Source organism: Microcebus murinus, chromosome 2 (assembly GCF_040939455.1).
Source record: "Microcebus murinus isolate Inina chromosome 2, M.murinus_Inina_mat1.0, whole genome shotgun sequence".
In the NCBI taxonomy this organism is placed as follows: Eukaryota; Metazoa; Chordata; class Mammalia; order Primates; family Cheirogaleidae; genus Microcebus; species Microcebus murinus.
The window spans coordinates 55,118,530-55,135,753 of NC_134105.1; the positions used below are offsets into that span (position 1 = coordinate 55,118,530).

The window sequence follows — 17,224 nt, forward strand, 5'->3', positions numbered from 1 at the left end:
AAAATTTATTAAGGATCTATAAAATACTAGGCCATTGGTGTAAGGTTATCAAGATTCTTGTCTCTGCCGGGCACAGTGGCTCACACCTGTGATCCTAGCACTCTGGGAGGCCGAGGCGGGCAGATCGCTCAGGGTCAGGAGTTCAAAACCAGCCTGAGCAAGAGCAAGAGCAAGACCCCTGTCTCTACTAAAAATAGAAAGAAATTAATTGGCCAACTAAAAATATATAGAAAAAATTAGCTGGGCATGGTGGCGCATGCCTATAGTCCCAGCTACTTGGGAGGCTGAGGCAGAAGGATTGCTTGACAAGCCCAGGAGTTTGAGGTTGCTGTGAGCTAGGCTGACACCACGGCACTTCTAGCCCAGGCAACAGAGTGAAACTCTGTCTCAAAAAAAAAAAAAAAAAAAAAGGATTTTTGTCTCCTAGTTCACAATTGAACAAAGAAAAAAACACATATACAGCTAATGAAAACATAATAAATATTAATAAGAATTATCTTATGTTGGTAGTGAGAATATAAAATAGTATAATCACTTTGGAAAATGGAGATTTTGGGGTTGTTTTTTTTTTTGAGACAGTCTCACTCTGTTACCCCGGCTAGAGTGCCGTGGAGTCAGCAGTTGCTGGCTCACAGCAACCTCAAACTCCTAGGCTCAAGAAATCCTCCTGCCTCAGCCTCCCGAGTAGCTAATTTTTTCTATACATTTTTAGTTGGCCAATTAATTTTTTTCTATTTTTAGTAGAGGCAGGGTCTCGCTCTTGCTCAGGCTGGTCTCAAACTCCTGACCTTGAGCAATCCTCCCACCTCGGGCCTCCCATAGTGCTAGGATTACAGGCGTGAGCCACCACACCTGGCCGAAAGAGGAGTTTTTAAAGTTAAACATATACTCACCATACAACTAAGCAAACCCACTCCTGCATATTTACCCAAGAGAAATGAAAATAATGTCCACACAGATACCTGCACACAAACATTCACTACAGTAAAAAATTGAAAACAACCCAAACATCCATCAATGAACTAGGGAAGAGACGAATGAACTGTGGTATATCTGTACAACGGACACACAGCTATAAAAATGAATGAACTGATACACACAACCACATGAATAAATTGCAAAAAACTTTATGATACATGAAAGAAACCAGACACAAAAACTATATACTGTTTGATTCCATTTCCATGATATTCTTAAAAAGGCAAAACTACAATAACAGAGTACATCAGTAGTTGCTAGGGGTTAGGCAGCATGGAAAGGAAATTGACAGTAAAAGGTATGAGGAAACTTTTTAGGGAAACAAATCTCTACATCTTTTCTACATCTGTGGTCCCCAACCCCCGGTGGCCTGTTAGGGACGGGGCTGGAGAGCTCTGCAGTCCTTTCTCTGCCCTCTCTCTTCCGTGGAAAAATTGTCTTCCATGAAATTTAGGAAACAGAGAGGAGGAGGGCAGAGGCACCACACAGCAGGAGGCGAGCAGCAGGCAAGCAAGTGAAAGAAACTTCATTGGTATTTACAGCTGCTCCCCATTGCTGGCATCACTGCCTGAGCTCTACCTAACCCTCCCCACCCCCCACCCCCATCTGTGGAAAGACTGCCTTCCTTGAAACTCGTCCCTGGTGCCAAAAAGGCTGGGTTCCGTTTTGTTTTAAATGTTTGTTTTCCACTGCTTTCATGCAGTAGACAACAAAACTGCCATGGAGAAAAATGTATATGTCAATATTTATGAGAGGCAAGAATATTTCATTTATTACTTGTAGGAGGTAGCTCATTTAGAGATATCAAGGTCACTTATTAATTCTGTCATATATGAGTCAAAAATATGGTCACTAATTATTCAAATCTATGGTCAATATGCCATGTGTATATTGTGAAAACAATTCTGATTTTTAAAAATATTAATTAAAAAATACATATACAACAAAATCTGCCTTGCCTAACATTCATCCTTCTGGGAATATGCCCCATCTTTCCAGCACCCAAGCTCAAAACCTCAGTCACCTAATTGGTGTATAATCCTCGGTAAGTCTGAGTCTTATTTTTTGTATCTATAAAATAATTCCATCTCTAAATATAATGGTTCTATAACTTTTTATGATTCTTTTCTCACTACCGTCCTCCTCCCCATCTTCAATATAGCCCATCAGCTACTAAACAGTACTTATTCCAACTCCTCACATCACTCACATCTGTCCTCTTCTTTCCATTCCCATTGCCACCACAGATCAGGTCCTCATTACATAAGAGAAAAATCTACAAAGGTATCAATATAGTCAATTGGATACAGCAAGTGCTTCTTAGTGATAAATAATATTAGATTAATCTAACAGAGTTTTATTTAGATTTCCCACATACAAAACCACTCCCATCCAAATATCCAACCCACTACCACCAATGTATTTTTTTAAATGAGATTATGATCAAATTAGTTCTTTTCATAATTTTTCTATAGCGTTCTACCTCTTAACTAATGAAAACTAACTCTTCAAAGGGATTTCAAGGCCCTTTTCCACATGGTCTCAACTTACTTTCCAGGCCATGAATTCTCACAGCCTCCCTTCTTGTACCCTATTTAGAATTCCCAAAGCTTTGTGCTGTTTCCTTTTGCCAAGAGAATCATTCTCACTACCTTAAATGTGTACTTGAAAATCCTAGCATTATGGTGAGACTAGGGTGAGGCATGACTCTGAAAGTGAGTATGTTCTTAAATTGTGTGCTCTAGGCAATTAACTTGCCTCACTCTAATTCTAGTTCTGAAGATCATCTAAAGAAGTTAGATGAAGTCTGCTCTAATTCCTCTCAGTAAATCATAATTTCTATAAATCTTTTAAGCCCTCAAAGAATTTTATATCTCTTTTATGGCTTTGCATTCATTTAACAAATTCAACAAATATTTATCAGGCACCTTCTATGTGTTAAGGTACTGATTAGGGAGTTGGATATAGAGCAGTGAACAAAACAGATAAAAACCCAGGCTTCCTAGAGTTTAGTTCTAGTGGGTTAAAGTATTTTGTAAATATATCTGCTTCTGTTAGCATATCAAGCTTGCTGCTGCAAAAATCTGATTAATCTTTCTTTATCTGCATGTGATCCCTGCTCAATCAATATTTAGTGAATTCAGTTAAAAAAAAAACTCTCATGCCTTTTACAAATATTTTAATTTATGAATTATAACTACACACAAATATAATTGCTATGCATTTGATCTTTAAACTTACCTGCTAATATCATTGTTGCTTAGGTCAAGCCTTTCCAAAGACTGCAGTAGTGTAATTTCATCTGGAACAGACTTTAACTTGTTATCCCTCAGGTCTAGCACAAGGATAGAATTCAGATGCTTAAGATGTTCTGCCCTTAACATTTCAATCTGGTTTTCACCTACATGCAATTCCTATAAAACCAAAGATTGGTTATGTGTATTTCTGTATTCAATTTTATACTAAATAATGAACATAAAATTGTGGGTACTCTTAATTGCAAATTATTGAAAAACCCATAGAAAAGATACAACTTTCTAAGCACCAAGGTGTTTAAATTGTCAATTATATTTACGCTATCTTACAACTAAAGGAAAATAGCAAGAGAGAAAACTTTCAAGAATTTTCTGGCAATTTAAAAATAATTAAAGGTTGAATCTGGCAGAAATATCAAGTTTACAAAACCAAAGCAGAGAAATGATTTAATAATTACATTTATGGAATAAAAATACAAATCCAAAACTATATTGATGAAAAATTAGTTTCCAAACAAAGCTATATCAGTATGTATATATTATATATCAACTGTATATATTGTGTGGATATATTATATATCAACTGTATATATTATACAGTTGACCCTTGAGCAACAGGGTTTGAACTGTGAGGGCCCTCTTATACGCAAATTATTTTCAATAAATATACTGAAAAATTTGGGGGAGGTTTGTGACAATTTGAAAAACTCTCAGATGAACCATATAACCTAAAAATAATGAAAAAATTCAGAAAAAGTTAGGTATGTCATATATGCACATATGTAGATACTAGTCTATTTTATCATTTACTAGCATAAAATCACACAAATTTATTTTTAAAAGTTAAACTTTATCAAAACTTACACACACATTTATAGACCATATGTCATACCACTCAGTCAAAAGAAATATAAACAAGGGGGGGGGAGGAAGGCGGGTATATACATACATAATTAGTGAGATGTGCACCATCTGAGGGATGGTCATGCTGGAAACTTAGACTTGTGGGGGGGGGGAGGGCATTTATTGAAACCTTAAAATCTGTACCCCCATAATATGCCGAAATAAAAAAAAAGAAATATAAACAAACATAAAGATGCAGTATTAAGTCCTAACTGCATAAAATTAACTGTAGTACATACTGTACTACTGTAATAATTTGGTAGCCACCTCCTTTGGCTATAGCAGTGAGCTCAAGCATTGTGAGTATTCACTTAAAACACTGTGTGATAGTAATGATCTTCATGTGAGTACTTCACTTCTTCTTCAGTATGTTGTGTATCACAGTGAAAAGTCTCTCATGTATTTTTTCGTGGTTCTCATGTATTTTTTGTCATGTTTACTGCAATACTGTAAACCTTGAATAACATCAAGGCACCCATACAAGATGCTGAAAGTCTCCTAAGAAGGAGAGAAAAGTCATAACATTGCTTGAAACATACCAAAGAATGAAGTCTATAGCTGAGGTTGCCTACCATTTCAGAAAGACAATTAATCTTGTAAACAGATGACATAAACTTATGTACTGATAAATACAGTACTGTAAATGTATTTTCTCTCCTCATGATTTTCTTAATAACATTTTTTTCTCCAGACTAATTTATTGTAAGAATACATATTATACATATAACACACAAAATATGTGTTAATTGACTGATCATGTTATCAATAAGGTTTCAGGTCAACAGTAGGCTATTAGTAGTTCAGTTTTGAGGAATCAAAAGTTATATGTGGATTTTCAACCGCAAAGGCGGTCAGTGTCCAAAACCTCCACATTGTTTAAAGATCAACTGTAATCAGTTTGTTATTTAACATTTTCATTAGTGATTATACTATAATCATATATTGATTTCCCATTAAGAGAATCTACAACTATCAGATGGAAAATTAGTCAATCTTATTAAAGAAAAACTTTTCAGTTCTTACTATCACTGTCACCATTCTGCTTAAAAGAAACTCTTTTAACACTGATGCATAAAGGTATATACAAAGGAAAGCAAAGCATGTCAAATTTAGAAGACAATGCTACATACTTAAAGCCAAAAGAAAATAAATCAATTTTAAACAGACTTGATTATGATCAGCTAAATGTGAGAAGTGGTAACTTATAGAATTAGGTACATATTCCCATACTCCTTCCTACAGTAAGGCTCCAACTTACCATTTTATCCTTACCATTTTATCCTTATCTATTAATACTACTCTCTAGTTATAAACTACTCACTGGATGAATGGACAAATCTCTATTTTTTTAATTATTTCTTTCAAAAAAATGTATTACTAAAAATCCATTAATGTCAGTAGTGTTATTAAAATTCTACAAAATATTAACATAGGGAAAACATAGTACTTATAACTTTTAATACATATTCCCAATGTAAAACAAGATTAGCTCCTTTTTAAAAATTCATTTACATAATTTCCTTTTGGAAAATATATGGTTATTTAATAATCAACTAAATAGTACCTTCAAAAGTCTACAAGAAGGAAATTCTGGTAGAAAACGTAATTTATTCCTCCACAAATAAAGCAATTCTAGTGATTCCATGCCAGCCAATTCAGGAGGTATAGTTTCCAAGAGATTTGAATTACAATCCAAATGCTTTAATCCTGTAATATATATTCAGTGAAAAACGAAAATGCTTTAATAGAGAAAAAAATATTAGTTTCTGATTGCATACATCTTCAAAAAATGTGTAAGAAATCACCACAAGGACTTATGAATCTGTGCCATTGTATACCACTACAATAATGCAGAATACTCAAATATCAATGAACAAAATAAATGTAAATTTATTTTTTACATTTAATTACAATTAAAAAGAAATATTAAAATTAATATTTAATAATAGTCCAGGTCATCTCTGTAATAGATTTTAAAAACAAAGATCTCTAATACTCCACTAAAGTAGTCTAAAATAAAATGTACACTATTATTATTTCCCTCAATTATTATGCATCCTTAAAAAGAAAAAGCTTAATGTAATTAAAGATATATAAATGTGGAAGCATACTGACTGTATAAATGGACGTGAAGAAACTCTGACTAGTACTGCCTTAGACACATCTGTATTTTAGGCAAGTTGATTTTTCATCAAAAAGCCTTGGATTTCTGTATGCATTTCTTCTATCCAACTATACTGCTTCTTTCTCTCTTTCCCTGTCTCCTTTTTTCCTTTTTATGTTTTAAAAATTACATGCTTTATCTAATACCTAACACTCCTACCAACAATTTATACTACACCTTTAGAAGAAGGTCCTTATGTGCAGCATCTCTCTTATGTCCTAGATCTATCTTTCTTAAAAAGCAAAGTAGAAAACAAAACTGGGGAAAAGTAAGTAAGTCTTCCTTCCCTTAAGACTTCAATGAGTAGTTTTTCTCCCTAATCCATATTACAAATTCTTCCATTTATCATAGCCACTGTATATTATTCACAACTCATTTTCAACCCTCTAATTTGAATAGGCAATATGCATTTTACAACTTATTTTCCTATACTTTGAGCCTGTCAAATTTAAAATAATTCATGACTTGGTAGATACACTACCTTAGGTTGTTTTTCTTTTGCTATATGAAAAAGCTAACTGCTTTTCAAAACAAATGCGGTACTACTTACAACTAATAATATAATAATTTATATATTATTTGACTAGAGTATTGAGGGAAAAAGTCACAATCTGATCTACCAAATATAGTAAATTCTGTATTAAAAAAAATTGTTTTACAGTTAGAGATCATGATTTTTCACAAATGTTTGCATTTAAGAGCACTGACTGAGAACATATCAGTAAGTAGTGGAAAGAGCAATGGGGATGGAGTCAGGATTCAAGCTCTAGCTCTACAATTTACAGTATAATTTCTAAGCCTGTGTTTATTTTTCTAAAAAAAGATTGACAATCTGGGAACTCAGGCAAAACAAGACCATTTCTGGACTTTATTACTTATGGACCAAGAAGACACTACAGCTGTAATATAATCATTATATCATAGGTGGATTCACCTGGTGAGAGGGGAACAGCCTCTTGATGAATGAATGAAGAGAGAGTATGGCTCAAAACCTTAATCAGTTTCTCAGGCATGTAATTTTAAGAATATAATTATATTTTATTTTCTTCTTTTGATATGTCTAAGTATCTTTATAAAGCTAACTTTTTTAGGCAGTTACTAGACAATAATGGTCTGGAGAAAATCTGACTAGTTGCGATTGTTTGCACTTACCACCATAAAAATCTATCACTTTATTTCTCTGTAAGTATATTAAAAATTATTTTTCTCAATGCAAGTTGCACCAACTTCAAAATCATATATTTTTTAAAATAGAAAAGATTTACTTTTCATTCTACTTATTTCTGCTGGCAAATTCTTCAGCTGATTACTGGAAAGATTGAGTCGCACCAGACTGGATAGAGAAGAAAAACTAGCAGGAACAGTTCTAAGACGATTATTCGAAAGATCCTTTAAAAAGAGACAGAAATAATGAATGAGTATATAAAAAAATAAATGATCCCTAAAGGGGATTTCAAAATTTTTTAATTTTTTTTAGAGACTGTGTCTTGCCTAGGCTGGTTTCAGACTCCTGAGCTCAAGCAATCCTCCCACCTCAGCCTCCCAAATAGCTGGGACTACAGGTGCACACCACCACGCTTAACTTCTAGGATTTCAAAGTTTTGAAGGAATTGCAACAAATAAGAAACTATTTCAGAGGTGTTAAGCACCAAAACTCTCTTTCACTGACAATTTCACAAATCATCACTCATTCCAAAAACTCTTTTTCAACATCTGCAGGTCCACAATGTGCCCATCAATGAAGTACACAGGAATTAGAATGAATTCTGACCTCAAAAATATCTCACATAAAGGTTTCTGTTAAAACTAAGTCATGCTATATCATGCATGATGTTTTCGATGCATAAATCCATTCATCCAATATTTATTGAGTACCTATGATGAATTAGACACATTATTGATAAACTTTATATGAAATGAAAACATCTTTTGCAAGAAAGAAAAATTCCTGAAAGAAAGAGAACTAAAGCTGACAAATGGCCCTTTAAATTTTTGAGGAAAAAAATGTTTTCTCTTAGTTCTTTAGCTGACCTCAGCTAGTCTGCTTTAACTAAGACCAAACAGAAGTCTACTCTTTATTTTTCACTCACTTTTCAAGTTTGGTTAATTAATCTCTATACTGAATGTTTCTTTAAATCATTATGTTTGTTTTGTCTTTAAGCAGTTATATGAGAACTTTTCTTTGAATCTCCCTTCAAAAACATTGTTATGCCGGGCGTGGTGGCTCACGCTTGTAATCCTAGCACTCTGGGAGGCCGAGGCGGGCGGATTGCTCAAGGTCAGGAGTTCAAAACTAGCCTGAGCGAGACCCTGTCTCTACTATAAAAATAGAAAGAAATTAATTGGCCAACTAATATATATATATAAAATTAGCCGGGCATGGTGGCGCGTGCCTGTAGTCCCAGCTACTCGGGAGGCTGAGGCAGGAGGATTGCTTGAGCCCAGGAATTTGAGGTTGCTGTGAGCTAGGCTGACGCCACGGCACTCACTCTAGCCTGGGCAACAAAGCAAGACTCTGTCTCAAAAAAAAAAAAAAAAAAAAAAAAAAAAACATTGTTATGAGTCAGGTAATGTTTATAAAACTCAAACAGTTGTAACACTCAAATTAGGTGTATAGTGCTCCACTAGCTATTAGCAAAGAAAGTAGGGCCAATGGCAACAATGAATTATTATAGAAAAAATAACTTAAAGGAACTGTTCTCTAATACTTTCATTTAGTGTACCTTTAAACAACTGCATTTTGTGACTCTGAATAAACTGAGAAGATAGAAAAATGTAAAAATACTGGATCAGCTCATTTTTAAAAAAATATACTGTTATGATTATCATAACATAGTATTATTATAATGTACAACAGGGATCGCCAATTTATGGTGAGTTGTATAATTATTTCGTTATATATTACAATGTAATAATAATAGAAACAAAGTGTACAATAAATGTAATGTGCTTGAATCATCCTGAAGCCATCTCCCATCCCTACCCCTGGTTCCATAGAAAAATTGTCTTCCATGAAAATGGTCCCTGAGTATTGCTGATTTACAACATATGACATAACATAATCTACAACTCTAATACTAGAAACTGTAATAATGAAGAGACTGCTAATAAATATTTTGCAATATCAGAAGTTACTGACACTAAATGCAATTTGGTATTCTGGATTAGATTCTGGAACCAAAAAAACTACGTCAGTGGAAAAACTGTGGAAATCTGAAAAAAATACGTAGTTTAATTAGTATTGTACCAATGTGAATTTCTGAGTTTTTACAAATGTCCCATGGTATAACATATAAAATGTTAACATTACTGGAAGCAAGGTGAAGGGGACAAGAGAACTCTTTTGCTGTATTTATAACTTTTCTATTAATCTAAAATTTTTGCAAAGTAAAAAATTTACAATAAAAAGTTGCTAACAAAATTCAGAAATTCTCAAAACATTTTTAGAAATACAAATCATTCTAATAAACCCCCCTCTAAATTCTAGACAGAATTACTAATAAAAAGTTAAATATTTATTGTGGCTAATAAAGTTTGGTATAAAACGTAAGTATTCTGTATATATATTAATCTATATTTATGCCAAGTCATTCCTTTAAATATTCCTACAAATATTTATATAGTACCATTATGCTAAGCAGTTTTTATATAACTTAAGAAATATTACTAACCAATGATTACAATGTTTATACTGTTAATCTGTTTTAATATATTGTTGCTCATTTATGATTTCTTGCTTTTGTTTGTTTTCTTGGAGACAGGGTCTCACTCTGTCACCCAGGCTGAAGTACAGTGGCATGATCATAGCTCACTGCAGCCTTGAACTCCTAGGCTCAAGCAATCCTTCAGACTCAGCCTCCAAAGTACGGAGGACTACAGGTGTATACCACCACCCCTGGCAATTTTTAAAATTTTTTTGGAGAGACAGTCTTGCTATGTTGCCCAGGCTGGTCTAGAATTCCTGGCCTCAAGGGATCCTCCCACCTCAGCCCCCCAAAATCCCTAGGATTATAGGTGATTTATTAGATACCAAGTCCTCAGAACACATTTCTCAAAAGAAACATTTTTTCATTATGCAAATGACTCTCCAGGAACCCATAAGGGAGACACTGGAAACTTCTTTTATTATAAGGTTTCCTTTCAGCTTTCAATTCTAAATGGATTCTATTTTATAAAAAAGAATTGCTATCTCTTACTACTAACTTTATTAAAGAGTCAGATGGCTCCCTCCTCTGCTATTTATTTTATCTATCTATGCCTTTTACTTTCCAAACTTTATTTTCAATCTGATCAGATTGAAAGACAAGGAGATACTGAAGGAATGGCTGAAATGAGTATATATTTTGATTTCAAACACTAGAGCAGATGAGGGAAATATCAAGAAGGATGTACATACAGAAAAAATTGAAATAAAAGGAGTTAATTTTTCCTTTAATAAAAAAAAATGTAATGCAGAAATAGCATGAGTTTTCTAAAACATGTAAAAGGGAAAAGAAGAATGCAATATGAATTATGTGGAGTAGATATTATATATTAGTATTTCTGATCTAATACAGCTAAGGTCTTTTAGATGATATAACTTACGGTGGAATCATATTTCTTTGGTGGTAAGGTAGAAAAAAAAGAGATGTGATTTGGAGTCAAAATGACATGTTCAAATCCTGATTTCGCAGGATTAATTATGCAACTAGCCATGCAACTTATTAATCATGCAACTAGTCATGCATGACTTTTGACAAATTTCGTTTTTTATATAAGCCTTCGTTTCTTATTTGGGATATAATTACATATTTTTTAATAAGCCTTCCTTATCATTTATACAATTGTGCAATACAAGATACAATATTTCTTATCAAGGAAATCTTACAAGAAGATATTGTATCCCCAATACAATAAGGGAATAAAACCACCACTTTGCCACATGTAAAGCACAAAGCAAAGTGCCTATTGTTTTTTTTATTATTATTTATTTATTTATTTTTTACTTAGAGACAGATCTCATTGTCTTCAGGCTGGAATTCAGTGGCATGATTATGGCTTACTGTAACCTCAAACTGTTGGTCTCAAATGATTCTCCCACCACAGCCTCCCAGTAGGATGATAGGCATGCACCACCATACCCTGCTTTATTTTTAATAATATGATAAAATAATATTTGTATTGTTTTATGACCATCTCTATTTAAGATAAGTGAAACAGATGGAATAAAAAGTTTTCTAGGGTATGTGGCTATTAATAGGGAAAAGGCAGGCCTTGAAGGCATTAATATTATCTGAACACTCAGAGGGCAAGAGGGCCATTGATAATATAAAGGAGGAAACGAGAATGAGTATAGAAAACATAATAAAGACAACTCTCCTCTATTTCTGCTAAGCTGTAAAAAACCTCTGAATAACAAGGTCATTCTCATCGCACCTTTCTCAAACTCTGTTCCTTAATTAAAACTTAAAGTTGCTTTCATAATATAATCAAAACAAATTTACAATTACTATTTTAGCAATCTAATTGAAATGCAGTTTCTGATAATTGACTCAAAATCATCTGTCCATGTTCCCCACAATTTCAACCATATATACAAATTTCTCAGCCTGATGAAAAACTCCACCAGCCCCAAATTATACAAATATTGGAAAATAACAACTTACTAAATCTTCTAAATTGGAAAGTTGTTCAAATCCCTCTGATATGCAAGTTAGTTCATTATGCTGGAGATACAGCCCCTTCAGATTTCTTAGGTTTGCAATTTCTTCAGGGAGTGTTTTCAGTTTGTTATGGCTATTGATTGATAAAATAAATGCTGAATAATTTAGTGACAACACAAAAAAATACTTATCAAAGGCATTTTTGCTAACCAACTACATGGGCTCATTACAAAAATGAAATATGGTTACTAACTTAAGTTCCTATCAAAATTCACACCCTAAAAATTTACACTCATTAAAATAATAGCAATAGAAAGTAACCAAATTGGGGGTTCAAAGGAAAACAACAAAGAAATAAAGGTTTTAAACCAAACATGAATAATTTGTAAACTTTTGAATACCTGCTTATGATGAAGTCATAGTTTTACATGTAATTTCCCATGTAATTACATGTAATGGGAAATGACATACAGAACTCAATTTTTTATACTGTATCTGACATTTAGAATTTTGGCAAAATATGTACAAACACACACACACCATAATGGAGTTACATGGAAATTAGGTTTTAAACCTCACATTCAAGGCAAAAACAACTAGTTGTTTTTGAGGGTCTGGTATTTCAAGTTGAATGTAATATATAATTCCACTCTTCCTTGTGCTTGTTCTTAACTTTTCAGTTTAGTCCCTCTGTACAGATATTCAGCTTAATGATTTAGGAGAAGTCCCAAATCACTGGGGATGATATACTCTCTGATAATTAAGAGATGACTGAACTAGTTCCTAGTTTTATCACAATTTAGCTACTCATTTATGAATTCCACTCTATTTTCATGCCACATACAGTTACTTCACAAATAACAGAGAAGAAATGAGAAATATAAGGGGCTTGCAATAACACTAAATTACATTAGAATAAAACTAGTTGGTACAAAAAAGCCAAAAGTTTTCTTCTAAAATAAGAACCAATAAATCTGTTAAAAGTCATATATTACTGTTGGTTACTTAGCTGAAATCTTTGCATATTTGATAGGGATCTAGTTGGACAGAGATGTAATTCTAGCTATGTATTTCCTCCTTCTCTTTTTCTTACCTAATTACTCCATTCTAAGATTCATACTCTTAAGTTTTGGGATCTAAAGCTAAAGCTACATCCACTCTATTTACTCCCTCTTCTCTTCCTCTCAACTCTCCTTACTCTTATTCCTTTGACTTGTAAGGGCTGAAGAGGTATTAATATAGTTCTAAACAGTTAGTACCTTTTTATGTGTAGATATTTTTACTGATTTTATGGTAAATTTTACATTTTTCCCCAAATGAGAACTGTTATTTGAAGGACTATGTTTCCTCTAAATATTCAGCTTACCTCCAGAAAATGGATTTCACTATGTTAAACAGTACCATATCTATTTTATAAGCCACAATTTTTCAGACTATGTTGTAAGTACTTAAACTGTTTCTTTTCTCAAATGATATTTCCCTTGATCTCCTTTCCCATATTCTGTGTCTATATAACACAGAAAAGGCAAAGTTATTTTTTCTTAAAAGTCTGGATATGTATTAGAGGGCAGAGGTAGCTAGAGCCTTAGCTGCCTAACATCCCATGTACCTATCCATGAGAGTACTAGAAACATATCCGTAGAATCCCAGGAGTCCTTGGAAAAGTTTAAAAACTACTACTAATAAAAGCCATGACATTTTTCATTATTAATGGAAAAATAGTTTTATATTTCTCTCTTACGTTTAATACCTAGATACTTTTTAGACTATATCAAGCTAACTTAAAAGTTTAGATAAAAGCAAAGGGGTTTACTAAAATAACCACCATTAAAAAGTTGCTTCATAAAAATAATACAAAAGCATTTTTTAAAAATCAACTGGCCTTAAATTCAGAAAACCAGAAAACATGTAGGCAATTCTAAAACCAAATATACAGACAAAATTAAAAACTTAAACTTTTTATTCTGCTTAACTACTTTCTAAGATAATATGAAGATATTTTCTAATGTTACCAAAAAACTGAAAGAATATTAGATTTACACCATTATAATAGCAATATTAGAAATACATAAGCTTAAATTTTACCTGACATTAAGTTTCTGAAGATTTTCTAGCTCTCCTATAGCAGAAGGAAGGGATGTCAGCTGATTGTCATGTATCTAGAAATTAGCAAAAGATAAAGTTAATATTCTTAGTCTTACAATTAACAATATACAAACTTGGCCATTGTACAAAATTATTCACCAATAATCCCATTCTTTTAATTCAATGGCAATGAGTTGGCGATTGGTAATTTGTACTGTGTGTAGAAGATTTTGAAATTGTCCAAACTGTTCAGAAATTATGAAGTGTTAAGTCATCAATTTTAAATGTTACAGTTAAAAAAATTTTTACCTCATTGAGTGGAGTTTCAATTTCAAATAAGAGATGAAAGAGTAAGAAACTAACAACAGGCCTCTAATAGTATGATTTATATCAACATATAAAAAATTATATGAGAACGGAGAAAGACTTTTCTTGTTCTTACAGAATCATATTGTTTTTAAGGTAGAAAGAAACTTAGAGTAGGCCAATCCCTTCATTTACAAATGAAGAAAATGAAGAGTTTTCTAAAAATTTAGATCCTACTTTTCTATATAAAAATTGGAGGATTTTTGAGGTTAGTAAGTAAAGTATACCAGAAGTCTGTAGATTCTGAAATATACTACTCATGCTTCACTTTACCACATGACATGGTAACTAGAGACTAAAATAAGTCCCTGAATAAAAACACAAAAATTTAATTTCAGTAATTTAACTCAATGAGGTTGAAGGCAAACTATAAAAACAAACAAAAAAATCTATCCTAAGTACTTGCTTTAATGTCTAGAATAATAATTATCAAAATAAGAAAAAAATGAGCAGAAGCAACCACTTATTAAATACTGTTTGTATTAACTCATTTAATTCTACAAACATTTTTTAAAAGTAGGTAGTAGTATCAGTCCTGGTTTATAGATACAGAGAATAAGACACAGAGAGGTAACTTTGCCAAGGTCACACAGCTATTAAGTGGCAGGGTCACAATTAAAAACTTGGTGTTCTGACTATGCATTCTTAACCATTATGCTATGCCTAACATAATAATTTCTACTAACTCAACATGAAAGGTTTTCTGCTTACCAAAACCTAAATTTAGCTTGGGAATCCCTTCAACTAATAACCCATATTTATAGTCAGTCAACTTACATCAAGTACAGTCAGTGCAGGCAGGAGTCGAAGGTCATCTGTAAGTGACTGAAGTTTATTGTTTGAGATGATTAGTTTGGTCAAATCCGTCTGCTCCCACCATCGTTCAGTAGCACTGAATGAAAGATTCTGATTAGCTTCCTCGGGGAGATCTACATTTATTCTCCAGACACACTGAGGCACTATTTCCACCACCACAACATCACAAAAAAAAAAAAAAAAAAGAGAAAGAAAAAATGAAAACAAGAAATAAATACTAAGTAGCATACTTTCGTAATAGCTATTCAGTTTATATATTGAAAACAATTTCTGAAACAAATTTCAAATAAGTCAAAGAGCAATAAATTATAACTATAGTGAAAGTTGATTTTAGTCAAAAATAGACTATGTAATATATATTTTACATATTAACTCTTACTTTATTAAACTTCAACTTCATTCAACTTTTCTACTAGGTATATATACTGCACAGCACATATATAAGACAAATAAAGAAGGGACCCTACCCTACCTATGCTAACAGACTAACAGAGAAGGCATGGAAATCAACATCTATGTGTAATGTTAAAAATTTTATAACAGAAGGATATACTAAGGCTCAGAAAGGGTTTGTATACTTCTAACACCCTAATTCATTTGAACCTCGTGACAAATGTCAGGTAGGTGCTATTACTATTTCCATCTTATGGATGAGAAAAATGGGGCATAAAGAGAAGGTATAATTTGCCCAGGGCTACACAGCTAGTTAAGTACTAGGGATGTAATTCAAACCTTGGCAGAGCTATACTGTTTTGCTATCCATTTATATTTGAGAGAAATATCTGACTCAGGTGGCTACTCTCTACTTTACCTGACATGCAGTTTTATTTCTTACCCCACCATACAACATCATGTTATTCTATTGCAGCAAATGAAACTTGTGTAATACAGCAAATAAGACAGTACAAGTTGAACAGGGAGAGTCCACACTGTCACCACAAAACTTGAAGGTACAAAAGGTTGCTTGCTATAGAACCGTAGCACAACTATTTTAAATAATTGTTCCTTCCTTGCAAAAATTAGGACTATATATAGGGATGATGTAGAACTTTGAGCTCTACATCAAGGCAATCACTGGTTATGCCCTGCTGTCACTATCATTTCAAAACCACCAAAGATTAAATGGAAAGGTGTAGTCAAAAGATGCAAATACAAGACACTGAACAGGAATTCTGAATGATTTATCTCATACAGTGATGTTACAGAAACAAAGCGAAGCCCCTGAAAGCCATGAGACTTATACTCACTCAAAAAATTAGCTACCTATATTCATATTAGAATAAATTATAAGATCCCTCTCCTACCCCATATTTCTGATTAGGTATTCTCTGCTTCTCTACTACTCTACCACTGAATCTTCAGCAAATGAGACTAACACAGAAAATAAATCCACCTGCGTTTCTGTTTGTAGATCAAGGTTTATTTTTAAAGTGAAGCAAAACAAAATAATTTCCCAAATGATTTGAAGGCCAAAGCACCATTAAATTTATCATTATTATTTTGGTGTGTAGGTATGGATAGTTGAGTGGGAATGAGAAACATAGATCAGCCAGAAATTGGCATGTGAATTTACTGACATGAAATTTGCACACAACACAATAAAAATACATGTTACCCATCAACTACTCTAAATGAATGTTAATATTTTACCATTATTATTTCAGATATTTTTGTTACCAAACTTTGTCTTTTTGGAAACTATCTAGACATGGATATTTGTTAAGATTATATTGTTATTGAACATTTATCAATTTGCCTTTCTATGAACTATGAGTTTCTACTCATTCTTTTTCCCATTAATCATCTGTGAGGTATCCCAATTTCTTCCAGAACTTACAGCATCAAGATTCATGTCACTATCATACCCCCTCATATGAAGAACCACTAAAAGGTATACATATAGTCCTAATTACTGAGGAATTCTGTGGAGCTATCCTAAAAGTAGTTTAGCAATGGATGAAATAGAAACTACAAGGTAAAAATGAATGTCAATAGCATATAAATGAGAAAAAAAT

At 32.8% G+C, this 17,224-nt stretch overlaps 1 protein-coding gene across 3 annotated transcripts in view; it reads right to left on the reverse strand.

Annotated features, from left to right (window-relative positions):
• LRRC40 (leucine rich repeat containing 40) overlaps window positions 1-17,224 on the reverse strand; it is a 58,404-nt gene that overhangs the window by 34,619 nt on the left and 6,561 nt on the right. For 2 of the 3 annotated variants that reach the window (XM_012787962.3, XM_020288895.2), the window contains exons 2-7: window positions 15,171-15,352; window positions 14,028-14,101; window positions 11,946-12,075; window positions 7,566-7,689; window positions 5,701-5,843; window positions 3,220-3,392 (exon numbers count right to left, since the gene is read on the reverse strand). In XM_012787962.3, coding sequence (XP_012643416.1) covers window positions 3,220-3,392; window positions 5,701-5,843; window positions 7,566-7,689; window positions 11,946-12,075; window positions 14,028-14,101; window positions 15,171-15,352 — 826 coding nt within the window. The remainder of the gene's footprint in view (window positions 1-3,219; window positions 3,393-5,700; window positions 5,844-7,565; window positions 7,690-11,945; window positions 12,076-14,027; window positions 14,102-15,170; window positions 15,353-17,224) is intronic. The other variant, XM_020288903.2, reaches the window with a different exon arrangement.